We start from the raw sequence: 17560 nt of genomic DNA on the forward strand, positions 1-17560 counted from the left end.
ATGGTAACCATCAAAGTGGGCTATTCATCGAGATTTGCAGGATCCCTCTATCTGGTGTTTTAAGGGATTGAGAGTAATATTAACTTTTATAAATTGCATGCCATTGGTGCATCAAAGTTAATGAATAGATTTATGGGTATGGCTTGTTGGTCCCTATTTTTTTTTTTTTGAGAGTTGTGGATTTTAATGGATGGTGACCACCAAAGTGGCTCATTTACTGAAATTTGCAGGATCCTTCTGTTTAATACTTTGAAAGGGATTGAGAAGTGTTGTGGAATTATTGGACATAATCATCTCTCCAAAGGAAGTTTATTGCATGTTATAATTCTGAAGTAGAATAATTTTTTGACTAATGAGTGTGCATAGTCTAGAAATTCATTTGACCGAAGTAGATAGACCTTCGAAAGCTGATGATACCTTATTGGTTAATTTTACTATACGTTGGAGAGGGTCCCTTATGTGGCTTGTAAAGAAGTTTGTGGCATTGCACTAATGGCTCTCATTAAAGTAATGCTTATAAATATTTTCAAGCATACTAGTTACCCATATTTTTTATTAATTAACTGCATAAAGGTTGTCTAGCAGTTAGCATCTTTACTGTGAATAATACTATTGCTCCCATTGAAACTATGATTGGAATAAACCATAAAATATAGAAATGTGACATTGAACTAGCGCTGGGTTTTGATTGATTGGGATATTGTACTCAAGGATTATCCTCCATCTCAAGTTATTAGTTGGAGTACTTTAGAACAAATGGCTGTCTATGAACAGTGGGAGAGAGCGAATAATGTTAGCCTGATGATCATGAAGAGATCCATATTTGATTAATTCTAGATGCTATACCTGATAATGGTAAAACTAGGCAATTCTTTGATGCCATAAGTAAAGAGGTATGTAGAATTTGATAAGGCTGAGGCGAGAGAGCTAATGGATAAATTAATCAATATGAAATATGATAATACTAGTGGTGTGAGAGCTTATATTATGAAACTAGAGAGTATTGCATCCAATCTCAGTAGTCTTGAGATTCCTATCCCTAAAGATGTTCTTGTGCATCAAGTTCTTAATTCTCTTTCGATACAATTTAGTTAGCTTAAAACTACATATAATGCGCAGAGAGATAAATAGAATATAAATAAACTTATTTTTGTTTGTGTTCAAGAGAAAGGAAAATATCTTAGGAAAAACGATGAGAGGGCTCATATGGTGTAATGAGTCATACCCTAAGGGTCCCACAAATAATAAGAAAAAGGGTAATCGTTGTAAAAAAGAAGGTCGGACCCATAATTCTGGAAGTGGATTCATAAAACTTAATTAAAAACTACGCTTAGCAACTAGCATCATATATGCAATTAAGGTCTAAAAGAGAAAAACTGTTAGCAATAATAATTAGGAAAGATTGAGTGTTGATACTAGAATTTGTTGACGTTGGAGGGGGAAGCTATAACTAGTAGCTCACCACCTGGTTGCAATTAACTCCACCAACTGGCCTTGCCACCGATCCCCTAAATTCATTAGAGCTTGTACAGAATTCATCGTGAGAGAAAAATATTTAGACAAATCTCATTTATTGATTGATCCAAAGAAGGGGTGTATAAGGGATATTTATAGGTTTTGGGATTCCTTACAAATGATAGGATAAACTGGGTATCCTCACAGTTCGAAGGTAAGTCAAACAACTAAAACTTATGGACTAAACATTCTCACCATAGGTGATCTTCTAGGATAGATTTTTTCTACTAACGGTGAATTAACCATCACCGGAAGGCTTCAAATGACAACTATGTCGCCCATTTAATGCATCTAATAGAGACAAGTTTACCATTAGGTGCCCTGATTTGCACCATTGATGGCATGCCATTAGATATGATGAAGTCCATTATGAATTGGGTTGCTTAAAGAGCAAACCTTCTAGAAGTTCCTGTCGGACGATGTTCCTAAGCAATGTTGGTCATTTCTGATGATGGTTTCAGCACCATTCGGATTAGTATTGGTAGGATCAGGTGGTCCTTCAAATCATTATAATTTATAAATATTACGTTCATGGCAGTCCTAAAATTACATGTTAATGGGGCTGCTCTAATGCTATTAATGGGGCTGTCTAAACATGGTCGTCCATCATCCGCTCCAACGCCAGGATTTAAATCGAACATGCCAGCTGGACACCACAACGGCTACCTGCAACCGACACTTCCAAGTCAAACGGTCGTCTCCGAACGACCAGACAATCCAACTCAAGACGTCAACGGTTCAAATCCGGGGGTACTTCCGTCAACTGAAATCTCATTACAAAACTACCCCTTCTTTCTCGCGAACTATCGCATAACATTGGCGTATGAACGTACGTAATTACTCCATGATATGAGGGTGATTTTGTCAGTAAGGTAATTATAGATTTCGAATCTGAACAAAGTTCCGTGAATCTCATTTGGTTTTCTAAACTCCCGCACTACAAATAAGGATGTTTTCGCCATAAAAAAGAAACGGAGGAAAGAACCCTGTGATTTGTCTAAAGGAATAGGGGCATTACCGTCATATGGGAGCCTTCAAATCCGCCGATCGACGGACGCCCATTTCCGCTACTAATACGGGCTACACCGATACTTGAAAGGGGCCACGTCATCGTCTCTCTCCTCCCCTTCCCCCAATCATTGCGATCTTGCGTTCCGGATCTGAGGAAGCGGCATTCTGAGTTCATTTGGCTCGCATTTCTCTTGAGGCAAGCGATCTCTACTTCTCTATTTGTCTCTTAAATTAATTGATCGAAATTTCTCTCATTTTGTTTGAGTATCTTGGGAGAAATCCGCTCCCGTTGGTTCTCTTGTTTGATGAGCGATTTGTGTAGTCCTTTTCCGGATTTTCTTTTGTTTTTTCACAAAATCTTGGGAAAAATATAGTTTGTGTTCTTCAGATGTTCTAAAAGGCAAGATCTTTAGTTATTTTGGGCTTCTGAGCTCCGTCTCTTGTGCCGTTTGTCATTCTTTTATTTTATTGGGAATTTTGTGCAGAGATTTGGTTCTGTTCGGATCGTATTTGATTCTTTATTCTGGGATGGTACCGCCCCACCCCCTCTCCCTCTTTCCCTTTTCTATTGATGCCTAGGAACAAGCTAGCATTTAATTTCTTAAGCTGTGGTTATTAATTTCTCAATGTAGCTTGGAATTATTTTAGTTATGAACTCCCGAGAAAATATACTAAAATTCACTGGTTTTTAAAGTTGACCTGCTGCCTTACTTTGGGAGAATCAGTACACATCATGGGGAATTTGTGGATGAAGTCATAGTGGAGAGGGAGCATGAAGTATCACAGATTAAAAGGACTAGTTTATCCGTTAGCTCAATCTGCTTGAGAAATTATATGTGGCTTCTCATAGTGAAGTGTGTGGATTTGAGCTGTGGTGGCATCCGGGTCTCCTTTGTGTGAAGTTGTAATTATCACACCTTGTCTAGCTTGTGAGTGGGCAAAGCTTCCTTCTATTTTGTGTTGTGTACTTAAAGATGATTTTTGCTAGTGATTTCCTTAAAGGACGTATCTTCTTAAAACCCCTTTAATCTAAGAGGAATATATATTTGCTAAATTCTCTTAGATCACTGTCTTGCGGCCTTTGTGGTATGGTATTCTTTCTTATACTAGTTGGCATGTAAATTTAAAAAACTGTTATAGTGATGGGATGGATTTTTTCTTTTTTTAATAAAATTGGTGAGGATTCATTATTATGTTAACTCTTAGGAGATGCCAGCAATTATGGGAAGAGAGAAGTAAGCGACATGGAAGACAAGACTCTTGTTGGTGGAAACATTTCTATGTGTATGATGCTATTGAAAGGAGTCTATTTGTTTGGGAGTCACTAGATTTGAGTAAAGTAAGCAGTCTTTGACAGGCAGCAAATTTTTTTCTGTTTTGTTTTCTTGACTCATGAATATATTCAGTTGCATTTGGGTGTCAGTTTATAGAAAACTTGCATTGAGTTGGTTGCATGTGTATACTTCCGACTGGATTGTTTGCTAAAAAACAGTTCTGCAGCCTAACGGGGTTTCACCCTTCTTTTATCTTGTCTCTGGATTGATGTTCCATGTTCAAAACTGAGTAGGTGTTTCCTCAGGCATTTTATGTGTGCAAATATGCTGGTAACCCCGCTGTTACTTGAGTGCATGGAAGTTCAAAAGATACCAGTTGCAGCCAGCTAATAGAGAAATAAGGTGCCTTGCTTCATTTCTTGATGAAATTAGGGGTGCTACAAGCCATGGTGATGATGTCTTCTCTCATATATATAATAATGCAAATAACTTTACAGATTTTGCAAACGGATGGGTTGAACAGAATGCCCTGCTCCAAGCCATGGTGATGGTGTCTTCTCTCGTATCTATAATAGTGCAAATAACTTTACAGATTTTGCAAACGGATGGGTTGACCAGAATGCCTTTTCACTATCAATTATCTCCTTAATGTTTTTGAGACATCATCCCTTTCAATTGTCTCTATGCATATATAAGATGTTTCAGTGGCTATCTTTCCCATAAAGTTTGCATGTCGCCAATCAGAGAGACACACTTGATGGTTGTTCGGATCAACTATCATTGTTCCACTGCTATTGTGAAACCTTCTTTGAAGGCCAACTCACATTTTGAAGGAAACTATTCATACTCATCCCTGACAGGGTTTCCAAAAGTACAATATTTTGTTATAAGCATGTGATACTTAGAAAAGAAAATCCATTAGCTAGGATAGATATCTATTTGTGCGTGTATTGAGTGGGAAATAAATTATTAAATGTCATCCATAAGCTTGAAAATTATTTATTTTTCAACATTTGTAGTACTTATTCATGTACATGTTTGATGCCATCAATAAAATGGGAAAAAATATCGGTTGTTTCATTGATTTGTTTTCTTTCTTGTCTCTGCATTCCATACCCTAGCAACTATTTGTTGAGACAGGTTAATTTTTTGACTTGCTCTGGCAATATGAATAATTTATTCTTTGTATATTATTTGTTTCCTGTTAAATTATCTTGTGCATTTTCTATATTTTTTTAATGCATATAGAAACCTATTTTACAACCTCTAAACATGTGATAAGAAGGAAACGATATATTGATAACCAAATGTATTAAAGATGTTGAAAATCTCCTCTAATTTGATTTAGATGCTAAGATATACTATGTGGTCCTTCAGGTGTTCTCTTTCTTTACTTTTTGGCTCTTGCAGTGAATGACTGCATCAAAGACCCCTTAATACCATTGTAAATTCTGTGAACTTAGACAGTCATCACATTATTTGCTAATCTGAAGTTCTGAACTTACACTTGCTCTTTTCTTTTCATTTATACTTAAATAATCAAGCCAATGCTTATTATCTTGTTTTTGCAGGCTCGTGTAGATTGGTTTGGAGATCTGTTGGTGATATTTATCACTGAAGAAACATCATCTTCATTGCAGCATACTGAAACATTGAATAGTTGTTGTAACCTGATTGCTATCATCTCGTCATAGCAAAAAAACATAAACAACTTATTTTGCAGAGACTTCTTTGCATAACAATGGTAATCATATGATTAGAAGTTAAAATTTGACATTGATTTTAACTTGTTCTGTACTTTGTAAGACCTTTTATGTATTTATGCAATTGAAAAACCAGCTTTCATTATTAATTTTTTGCACCCTCTTATACTTGAGCTGATTTTAATTAAGGAAAATGCTCATTATTTTTTCAGGCAACAAATGAAAACCTTCCACCTAATGTCATCAAACAACTTGCCAAAGAACTGAAGAATCTTGATGAAACACCACCAGAAGGCATTAAAGTGCTTGTAAATGATGATGACTTTTCCACTATATTTGCTGATATTGAGGGTCCAGGTAGATTTCTGATATAAATACATTTTTCATATATATAAATATATATATGTATATATACATATATATATATACATATATAGGCACACCTTTTGCCATGGAAGTAATGCTTGACGAATTTATGCTGCGGGACCTGCTTGATGCAGCTGGTACTCCATATGAGAATGGTATATTCCGCATGAAGCTGTTATTATCACACGACTTCCCTCAATCGCCTCCAAAAGGTCTTTCCTTATGATATAAGTTTATAGTCGAATTTTTCAGTCTCCTTATTTTGCATGGTATGACTTATTTCTGTGTGTTGAGTGTCAAATCATCCGCTTTTCATTTTTTGCAGGCTACTTTCTGACTAAAATCTTTCATCCTAACATTGCAACAAATGGCGAGATTTGTGTGAACACACTAAAAAAGGACTGGAATCCAAGTCTTGGTTTGCGACATGTTTTGCTTGTAAGTTCAAAAGTTGCTAATTCCATCTTGATGTTTTATTTATATTAATTGTTAACTATTCAGCATGTCACTTGTTCCATCAGAATTCTGTTGGCTGTCAAGATGATTATCAATATTTTTTTTTCTCTCTCATTTCAATACCACCTTCACAAGCTAGTAGGTACTTTTTTGGAATTGGTTCTTGGAGATACATATTTTATCTTTTTGCATGCCTGAGCTAAATATTTTCTCCCCGTTATCTATTATTTCCAAACTCTTCTTGGTTTTTTATGATTAGTTTGTCTTTGATTATACTCAGAAAGTTTCAAATCATTATGCTGATTCCTTGATGAATTTAATATCTTCTGCTCTTTCAACCGGCAAAGCAAACCATCTTGGCATATTAATCATTCAACTAATGTTGTTCATATTAACATTGCTGGCAGGTGGTCAGATGTCTGCTGATTGAACCATTTCCAGAATCTGCACTTAATGAACAGGCTGGTAAGATGCTGCTTGAAAATTACGAGGAGTATGCAAGGCATGCCAGGTCAGCTCCTCTCCTCCCCCACCTGCCACACCCACGCACACACCCTCTCTGTGGTTAAGTTTTATGTACTATTATTTCAACTTATCATAAATTATGGTTTTACGCCTATTGGGAAGCTTCTCTCATCATTTGGGCCGATGTTTGATTTTGATAATTGATATGGAAGGGAGAAACTCATGGTGGATTTTGTGACGCATTTCATAGGCTGTATACTGGAATCCATGCTGTCAAACCTAAACCAAAATCTAAGACCGGAGCAATCTCTGAGTGCACCACGGCTCTTAATGTGGATCAGAAAAATGTGGTTTCAAATGGCAAGGTGTTACCACACCCCACACCATTGACCACGAACACAGCCTCCAAAGTATCAGCAATAAATGGCCAGGATCAGAATGCTGTCGTTCCTGCAATGGAGCCTGCCATTGGGACATCAGCAATTGAAAAGAAGGAAGGAGCTGTCACTGCAAAAGTTCAGGTGGATAAGAAGAAGATGGATGCAAGGAAGAAGAGCTTGAAGAGATTATGACGAGAGTGAGGAAGTAAGGGGTACATGTTGTATTGGAGAGGACATAATCAATGGGAACTACGAGAAAGCATTTGTAATCTGAACTTTTTTGGACATTTGGGATCGAGAGTGGGGCAGGGGGAGAGTGAGTCATTGCATCTCATTCTTTTGACTTTCCTTTGTGCAATCACTCGTGTCATTGTGGCGAATGGCAATGCATAGTTTCGATTCTCAGATCTTGTTCTTATGGTGTCTTCTTGTTCTTATGGTGTCTTCGTTCCCTCAAAGATGAAATTCTTGTTTTGCCATTTCCTCCAGATCTTCGCTACATGCCAACATGGCAACTTTCCTCTCTTCATCTTTCCTCAGCCATAGATATACCAAAAAGTCAGGTAGATTCTGCTGGATTTGTTTGTTTGTTTTGACAGAACTTTTAATCAGAAATGCAATAGAATTTACTGATATACTACATTACGTACAAATAAATGAAAGGAAAATCGGATTGTACCACATTAGCTGTCGTATGTTTCAGCCTCCCGGTTTCATGGCTGTGCTCCATCTTGACCCTTGGAACTTGGAAGTCTTCTGCCCATTTTCCTTCCCACACTTTTATTTTGCCAAAAAGAAACTAGACAATGAAAAGAAGATCCGTTTCAAATTCTTTTCCTTTCTTTCACCTTCTAAGAAACTATATATAACCTTGGTCACTGTACTTTGGCTCCAACCAGGGCTCATAAAAACTATAACCAGTCACAAGATGCATGAATCTTGTAATTATATCCGCAGAACTCTCACAAATGTTATCTTTCTTCATGTTTTTATTCTCAACATGTATTATTTGTAGTTTCTTGCAGTTTAATAGCCATGACTTTCCCCACGAGAAAAATCGCAACAATGAAGACTCCGACTGCAGACATATAAAAAAATAATAAAATGCATCATGCACTAGACTTCCATCATCTTAACATAATACTCTGGTTCCATTCTTTCTTTGGTATTGCATGAATCTAGCCTTCCGGATTTCCTATTGGAGTACACAAGTATGCCGTTTTTTGCTCATACAACGTTCCTTCAAATATACGTAGGTTAGCACCAGCGGTTCATGATGACAAACCCGAATCACTTCGGTTGGTACGTAGGAGACTGACCACAACCCAGGACTGTTCATGTCTGTGTACAAAATCTAGCCCAAATCAGCATGAACCAGTCCTTCCTTACAGGCCTAAACCGCTTCGAATTGCCTAGAGAAAGTTACCATGCCCATTTTTCTCTCCATTTCACCACCAAGCAAGAGAAGAGAAAGAGACGAGGAGAGGGGAAAGAGGAGGGAGAGTGAAATAGTGAGCAGAGAGGCAGATGGTCGATTCATCAAGGGATTTTTTTAGATTTTCTTTTCTATTTTTTTTTTTGTAATCCCACAAATGGGCAAAATTAAAAATATAAAAAAGAATTGTTTAAAGTTTATAATTTAATATGATTTTGTGATATGCTATGGATCTTAGCAAAATCGTGCTCACAGTCTAGCAGATTACAAAGTTTAACGACCTGGAAGACATGAAGAAGACTCATATTCTGGTTGCAAGTACGAAGTTGAAGTGGGGATGGGTGTGGTTGCCATGCTCAAAATTCAATTTGAAGATTCCACGAGTCCACTATCCCAAATTAGGCACAAATGGCCTACCAAGATCCTGCATGGCTACAATATCAAGATTAAAGTTTAAGTCACAAGGGCCACCTATGAATATGATCCAGACGTATATAAAGGACATGGATCCTTAGGTTGAAATTGAATATATGTATATGTATGTATTATATTTTTAATTTTTTAATACAAATATTTTATAGTCACAATATTCTCTAGGTGTGTATCATAAAAACAATAAAATATATTATACATAAACATAAAAAAACTCAAAAAATCTTAACTTTCGCTCGAACTATATAACAAAAGTTTAAAACCCTCAAAAAAATAAAAATAGATTTTATTGTGTGTCAATTGGTATTGTGTGTCAATATGACTTTTTACAATAGATAAATGATTTTACTAACACTGTCAATTTAAATGGGTGTAAGTGTAAATTTTGACAAAATATTGCGTGTAAATGTAATAAAGATAAACCTCGGAGAGATTTTTCTAAAATTGTTTGGGACATTTTTATTTTTATTCTAGCGTGGTATTTATGTCTTATTAAAAGTTATCGTTTTGACTAATATTCTGTTAAAAGTTATCGTTTTATTCTAGCGTGGTATTTATGTCTTATTAAAAGTTATCGTTTTGACTAATATTAAGTTATAAGTTGAAGTATTGAATAAAAATAAATTTCAAAAAGATAAGTGTAGATTTTTCATACTATTAGATATTTTTGTAATTTACTCTATCTTTTATTTCACGAGATTTAACTAGACTACCTTGTGGCCAAAACTTGGTGTCACTAGCGTGTGAGCAGCTACATTTGGTATATGATATGCACCAATAGAGGACTGGTCAAAAGAAGATCAGGAAATCTGAGAGGAAATAAGCTGCGGTTGATGAATGACTGGTGTTGTGATGTTGTGGACGCGTGGAAATTTTTGGTACTGTCATGGAGGTTTGTGTGGGTGGTGTGAGTCTCTTTGGAACATGAGGCTCGAGCAGGCTCGGACTCTACTTGCCACATGGCTAGTGGGAAGGCCGCCAATGGATTGGGCGGCCAAGGAATGAACCACCTGCCAAATTATATCATTGACCTTCTTTCTGTGGTTTGTTTTTCTTGCGTGACATGAGCAATTTGTGTCCTATCAAGATATGTCCACTAGATCCTCTATAAAGGTCCAGTAGCTTGTATAAATGGATCCAATTATTTTCCAGCACCTCAAAATTTGATACAATCACATTGTAATTGCCGAGATACTAGGTTTAGATTATCAGCCCTTTTAAGGATCTATTCTACTGACTCTAATGAGCTTTTAGGGAAGCTAAATTGGCACAGTTCAGTGGTAAGATGGCTTGTGAGAGGACATGGCACAGATGCTAAATTCAATCAAATTCAGTTAAGAAGCTCATTTACGAAGATGCATGAAAAGGATTTGTGTTGCGTTGTTTGGTTTTTAATTATGCAAGGATCGAGCAAAAGCAAGGTTTTGTCGCAAAACATGTTTACTGGAAACTGCTAGCTATAATTTTCCTAGTATCTGATTGGAATCACTTTCATAATTAGAGCAGCCTGGTTTAGGTCTAAAGCAAGTCCGACTAATTTATTGTGCTGCTAGGCCAGGTTATTATTGTGTGATAGAGAACATGATCTTTTCAGAGGAATGGATTACATCGCCACGACTCCTAAGCCAATGAAAGATGCAGGGATTTTTGTGGGATGTCAAAGCCCCTCATGTCTTGTGTAGAGTGTCTTTAGTGTTGCTTCTGTTTTTTAAGAAGAGAAGTTAGAGAAGCAAGATTTCCTAGCTCCTTTTAGCAAGTACTTTTCTGGCTTTTCTTTTTATAGGAGCATTTTTAGACAATATTAACAACACTTATTGTCTGATAAAAAATATATAGTTTTGATCTAAAAGTAATTAAAGTATATTTTTTAAAGAAATGACCAACGCGCTCTATAGCTTCGCAGCCTATTTTGCTAATGGTCAAGGTATTTATGTAAGGCAACCTAAGCCTTCCCTTTTCAAAAAGCCTCCTAAATCCTCGGATGCTACAATTCGTTGACCCGATCGGAGAGAAGGAAAATTTTCTTCAGCTCACTCAACTTGAATCTCTCAAAAAAAAACTAGAAGAAGATGGAAGAATCACGAAACTAGGGCTTAAGCCCTTTTTTCTTTTATTGATCATCCACACTACCTAAATTAAGATACATATCCCCTATTTATAATACTAGCGAGGTCTCCCCTTTCATAATTTGGGTTGGACTCCTCTCGTAGTTCGAATAGGATTAGGTATCCTAAAATAAATATAACAAATAAAAAATATTCTAGAAGAAACTAAAATCTAGAAATATTTTAAAAAACTAAAATAATTGAGAAGGTAAATTTCGAATTTTACATCAACTCTGCCTTTTATCGCTTTGCCTCTTCTCGGATGGAGAGCTACGCCTAGTCAAAATCTTATCCAAAAAATAAAATTTTTGGTTTGATCAGCCTATTTTAGAGCCTAAATAGTGGAATTTCATCTCAATTCAACCTCTTAGCTATCAATCTCAAAAAGCTACTCCATTTTAAAAAGGGATCATCTCAAGCAGACATCGTATGACCAAAATATGGCTTCCGAAAGTTTGGCATGTGACTTAGCTTCTTGATGTGGCAAATCTCACTCCTGGATTCTATCCATCCCTGCTCCTAATGGCCTTTGGATACCCATATTGGCCAAAATAGTTCACATTGAGTTTAGTGATCCTCTTGAATATCTATAGTGGTCAAAGTGGTATACATCGAGTTTGGTGATTTTTCTAAATACTCGTAGCGGCTAAAGTATTCTACATCAAGTTTGGTAATCCCGTTGGATACTTATAATGGTCAAAGTGGTTCATATTGAGTTTGAGTATTCTTCTAAATCAGGGCTCCCCCTATTTAGAAGATTTAGCTTCCGCTACATTAGAACTAAAGGTGGAAAAATGCATGCTTTCTTTGCTCGTGATTGAACCACTTAGCTTTGCTTGGAGATAGTTTCTGGCCTGGCTCTTCTTTGCTCTCGTGTCTCAGCGAACTACTTGCTCTGCTCCTACATTTGGACTTCATGTCGGGGCGCTCCTTGCTGTCCTTCCTCGTTGAAAATGACTATGGAGACTCCTCAATCTTGATCTTGGTATATTGGTCAATGGAACCAAGGAACGAGAGCTTGGCCTCTCATAAGTAGTTCGTGTTCTCGTACCATCATCACAAACTTGTTACAAGTATTAGTAGTCACTTCACTTGGGCAGCAGTCGCAAGGTCAATATTACCTTATGTTTTGGAGGCATTGATCATGAACTTCTTTCCGTCATTTACGAGATGATACTTCTTTAGACATTACTATAAGATTGCATCTCGATTCCAAAAATACGAGCTCACAAGGATAACCTGGCAAACATACAAAGAAACTACTTCACAAGTTATCTCGTCCATATACCTATCGGTTATAGATAATTTGAAGGTACACTACTTGATAATCTTCAATTTGATGTCCTTCTGAATCCAATCAAGAGGCTAGGGACGTGGATAAAGGTTAGTCTGCAACCCTAGCTTTTGAACCACATTTTTAGAGATGAGGCTCTTTTGGCTTTTAGGATCTCCAATAGCCTCAATGATGCTATGCTTTATCTAGATTTTTAGGCAGAAGAGTTTCTCTTGCGCCTCTATATCTGCTTCAATTGTTGTCTCAAGTTTTCTCGCCATCAGGCTCAATTTGTAGTATGCTTGCTCAAGCTCGGGCAGCTCATCAACTTTTACAATATTGAAAACCATTTCTTCTTCTTAGAATCCTCATCCTTCTGCGTCTTCCTCTTCGACTGCAACTCGGAGTGAAGTTTTTAACACTTCTTCTTGGTGTGTCTATAGAGGTTGCAATGATGGCAATAATCTCTCTGAGTCGTGTTAGCTTGCTTCTTGCCCTGCTCCCCCTTTTAGCTTGATTTTTCGCTGCTTTTCTTAAACTTATTGCCCTTTTTACCTTTTCTAGGCCGATTCTTCTCCTCAATCCCTATGGCCTTCGTGTTGGCTTTGTTAATGTCTTCAACTTTGAGAATTTTAGCTCCTTTCGGATGCTTGTTGAGACCTCCGATGTATTTCATGAATATTGCATGATCGTCGATGGAGATTCCAAGTGAGATTACTTATTTGTGAAACTTGGTGGTGTAGTTCTGGACAGACTGATCATACTTTTGCCATAAGTGCTGCCACTTGATTCACTAATCCTCCTTGTGGCCAATTGGGTAGAATTCCTTCTTGATTAGGCTCTTAAATTTACTCCATGTCATATTCGAAATATTATATTCCTCATGTATGAATTCCATTATGTAAGAGCATAGCTAGAAAGCTTGAGATAGGCAAAAGCTACCTTCTGGACACTAGAGTATCTATAGATAGTAAAGTATGTCTCTAACTGGTCTAACTGGTAATTTAGCTTCTTCGCGTCAACAACCCCATCATATACAAAGATCTCGATTCAAGCCTCAATTTTAAATGGTTGAAGAAAGAGACTTTTCGTACCTGTGGGTTGGTCATTCTCATTCTCCTCACTGGATGGTAAATCTTCATCTCAAGACGTAGGAGATAGCTTTGCAATAGGAGTTGTTGGTGCTTGTGCCGAAGGTATCACCAATCTAGAGAGGATCTTAATGAGTTCTGCAATCTTCTCCTCTAGTTATATGAGACATCCCCTTATCATTCATCGAGAAAGAACTAAAAAACATACTTGCCTTTGTCCTTCAATATACTTGAAGCACAAATTACTTGTATTGCTCGTGCATCTAGACTGTGAGCAAGGCCCCTAGAGATATAGAGGATCGGAGCTCTGATACCAGCTTAATCCAATCGAGGAGAAAAAAGATTTTCTTCAACCTTTTCAATTTGAATTTCTCAAAAAAAATAGAAGATAATGGAAGAATCACAAAAGTAGGGCTTAAACTCTTTTGTTTATTGATCATCCATATCTCCTAAACTAACGTACATAGTTTTCTATTTATCATACTAGAAAATTTTTCATTTTACACTTTAGATTGGACTTCTCTCCTAGTTCGAATAGGACTAGATATTCTAAAATAAATATAACTAATAGAAATATTTAAGACAAAAAATTAAAATTTAGAAATATTCTTAAAAAATTAAAATTTTTAAGGAGGTAGATCTCGACTTATACATCAACTCTGTTTTCTAGTGCTCCGCCTGATTCTTCTCGAATAGAAAGCTTCTCCCGTCAAAATCCTACCTAAAAAGGAGATTTTTTATTTGGCCAGCCCGTTTCAGGCCTAAATGATATAAGTTTGTCCCAATCCAATCTTTTAGTTATAGATCTCGAAAATCTACCCAATTTTTTTTAAAAAAAGATCGTCTCAATCAAACATCGTATGATTAATGGCCTTTGAAAATTGGCATATGACTTAGCTTTTAATGTGGTAGATCTCGCTCCTGGGCCTTGTCCAGCCCTACTCGTAGTGGCCAAAGTATTCCACATCGAGTTTGGTGATCCCTTTGAATATCGATAGTCGCAAAAGTAATCAACATTGAGTCTGATATTCTTCTAGATATTTGTAGTGGCCAAAGTGGTTCACAACAAATATGATAATTTTTTTGAATTGTCATAGTGGCCAAAATATTCCACATTAAGTTTGGTAATCCCTTGAGATACTCATAATGGCCAAAGTAGTCTATATCAAATCTGAGGATTCTTCCAAAGCATCTATAACATGAGGTCTAGTGATCCTTGGACTCTATCCCAGCTCAAATTAACCTATAAAACCTCGAAATAACTTGAAGGTTACAAATTCAATGTTGCCAAGAGCATTACATATATCTAATCCAAATAAACACAAGCTTCCTTGTTGCATGTTTCAGTCACATCTAGCCTAGGTTCACTTTTTGGCTAATTACCTGTAACCAGCAAGCTGTAATTGTAATTGGCTATACTAAAATTGTAGGGCCCCCAAAAAATAAGTATTTGCATCCTTGTAATTACAACCGGAAGCTATGGTTCAACTGAAAACAAAAGCCTTTGAAACTTATAATTAGATAACGTAGAATTGGTTAACTCCGACTACAAAAAATTTTATAATATCTTTGAGAAAGCATTTTGGAAGGGATCCCTTTACTATTCCAACTATTCCATTCTTATCCATAATATCTTTGTAATTAAAACAATAATAATAACATAATAATATCATTAAATTAATATACTATTATATGTTTATATTTAAATATTATAATATTATGACAATACTAGTTGTATTATAATGATACCCTATTATTATAATTATAACAGCATGATTGCTATAATATTATAATATTATAATCTATATAATATTACAAAAATATTCATAATTATATGTAGTAGATAATATATCTAGTTGTTACAATATCAAATTATTTTATATTCATATAATTACTTTAGTAATTGTCCTTTACTAATCCAATCATAATTTAATAGATAGTTTTCTTCTACTATAATTATAAAATAATACAATAAATACTATATTATATCGATTTCCATGTGAAATAACCACATAGTTGTAGTTTATAGAGGATCATAGACGCGTACAGTGTACACTGGTTGTTTGTGGTGGAGAAGCAATGCCGACGGACAAGTCGGGCGTTGCGTGCCCTTCGCTCCCCGTGAATCCCTTGAACCGGACCTTCGTGGGGTCCACAAGGGGTCCCCGTTCCTCTGGCCTAGAAAAATTCGAAAAAAGAAGTAATTAAATTCTTCCATCCGCAGCTCCAACGTGGCGTTCCCAGGATGCACGTCTCCCTGGGCGTACGCGTGGCGCCCGGCTGCGGCCCTTCTCCGTTCTCGGGGCTTGTCGGACGACGACGTGGGCATCTCGTTGCTCCCGTTTAAACGAGTGGCTCAGATTCGTCGGTACCTTGAGTGTGTTGGACGCTAGCACCTCGCCTCTTTTTACTCCCTTATTTTACTAAAATACGTTGAATGATAACTAATGGGTTTTGATGACGCCGCTTTGAGGGTATTTTTGTCAGGGAAGAAAGACGTACAAGATCCTTTATTTTTTGGCCGGTGGAAAAAATATTTTGTTATTGTGGGGAAATATTCTATTCAGGAGATTCTACTTTGAAGCACCCCACCCTCCTACCCATAATTGTGGGGCATCTGATTAATTAAATGCCATGGCTTTTTTTTAAAAAAAAATATTTTGTGTATCGCGACGAATGGATTTTTGTTTTTTTATTCTCCGTCCATTTTTGTCGCGGAAGAGCAACTCGATTAATTCTTAAGGTTGGCCAGAAACAAACTGGGCAAACTGATTGACGCATTGGGTGCTGAACTTCTCTATAAGGGCTCGTTTGGTTCGCGGGAAGCATTTTCCTTCCTAAGAATATGATTCCTGGGAAACAAATTCCTAGGAAGAGGATGCCTAGGAAAGTATTTTTGGCATGTTTGGTTGACAATGGGAAAGTGACAAATTTCCAAGGTGCTTATGTTTGGTTGGCCATCCACTTTCCTAGGAAAGTTATATATAATTCCTATTATGCCCTTAATAAAAATTAGATTTTTAATGCCTCTTTAATGCTTCTTTAATGCTGAAGGGACTTTTTGGGAAAAAGTAAAAATAGAGTGATTCCCGCCTCATGGGAAAGTAACTTTCCCATGTTTCTCATGGGAAAGACTTTCCCATGAAATGTGGGAATCACATTCCCATGGAAATATAACTTTCCCTTCTCTCTCCTTTGAAAACTCCAACCAAACAAGAGGCATCTCATTACTTTCCCGTTGACCACACTTTCCCCCCTTCTTTTCCCGCGAACCAAACGAGCCCTAAATAGTCTGCAAAAAAATCCGCTGGTTAGAGAGTTTCCAGCAAGAACTTTCGATGTCTAAGTTAAAATAAAGTGGCGATTGTGTGAAAAAAAAATTTCCAGCAAAATATGGCCTTTCTGAATAATCGAAGAATGTCATATATATCGTGTACCTAAGGTTCCTTAGGCTGCTTTTTTATATAGAAAAGTTTACTTTATCGTTACCTGGCCTAACGTAGCATCCAATAATGCCAAGTAATGGTCCGTAGAATGGTCATGGCGTGAGAGTTAGTCCGCGTAGGCAGCAGGCAGTGCTGGTGAGGCGCAAGCCATGGCGCTGCTATGGCTGTGGGCTGCCAGAGCTGTCAGTTGTTAGGACTATCGGTTCTTATCGGCACGTATTGATTCTTTTCTTCAGCTAATGGCTCCTTCTTGTCGGGATTGAAGTCAATCACCTAAGTTGGTTGGCTGCTCAACTGGTGTCGAGATTGTTCTCTTCGATTTACGTTCGAAGTTAATGTGGCAGATCTAGCCCAAAATTGAAATGTCCAATATTTCTTTACCAAAACTTATATTTAACACGGCTAGCTAGCTAAACCACCACAAAATTAGCCTCCGTTATCATATATTCAGATATGAAATAATTTAGTGTAGAAATAATTTACAGGATGCAGCGATGCGCCGAAGCTTCCTTGATGCCTACCATATTCCCAATCTAAATGCATGAATATTGGCTAAAATAACACCACACGGATAAACTTGAGGAACGCTGGAAACTAGCTAAAAGGTA

General features: G+C 36.9%; 1 protein-coding gene across 5 annotated transcripts; it reads left to right on the top strand.

Annotated features, from left to right (window-relative positions):
• The first annotated feature begins 2735 nt into the window (after positions 1–2735).
• On the top strand, positions 2736–7577 carry LOC120103744 (ubiquitin-conjugating enzyme E2 22-like). Of its 5 annotated transcripts, none has more exons than XM_039128782.1 (9): positions 2736–3865; positions 4106–4202; positions 4298–4344; positions 5372–5544; positions 5716–5860; positions 6004–6081; positions 6195–6307; positions 6733–6836; positions 7041–7577. In XM_039128782.1, exons 4-9 carry the CDS (start codon positions 5542–5544, stop codon positions 7360–7362), a joined length of 765 nt encoding a protein of 254 aa, XP_038984710.1. In that variant the 5' UTR covers positions 2736–3865; positions 4106–4202; positions 4298–4344; positions 5372–5541; the 3' UTR covers positions 7363–7577. The 5 variants fall into 5 exon arrangements, with proteins under 5 accessions (XP_038984710.1, XP_038984729.1, XP_038984718.1 ...); XM_039128790.1 differs by lacking the exon at positions 2736–3865 and adding an exon at positions 5178–5244; XM_039128801.1 differs by lacking the exons at positions 4106–4202; positions 4298–4344.
• The last annotated feature ends 9983 nt before the right edge of the window (positions 7578–17560 follow it).

Source organism: Phoenix dactylifera, chromosome 1 (assembly GCF_009389715.1).
Source record: "Phoenix dactylifera cultivar Barhee BC4 chromosome 1, palm_55x_up_171113_PBpolish2nd_filt_p, whole genome shotgun sequence".
Classification (NCBI taxonomy): Eukaryota; Viridiplantae; Streptophyta; class Magnoliopsida; order Arecales; family Arecaceae; genus Phoenix; species Phoenix dactylifera.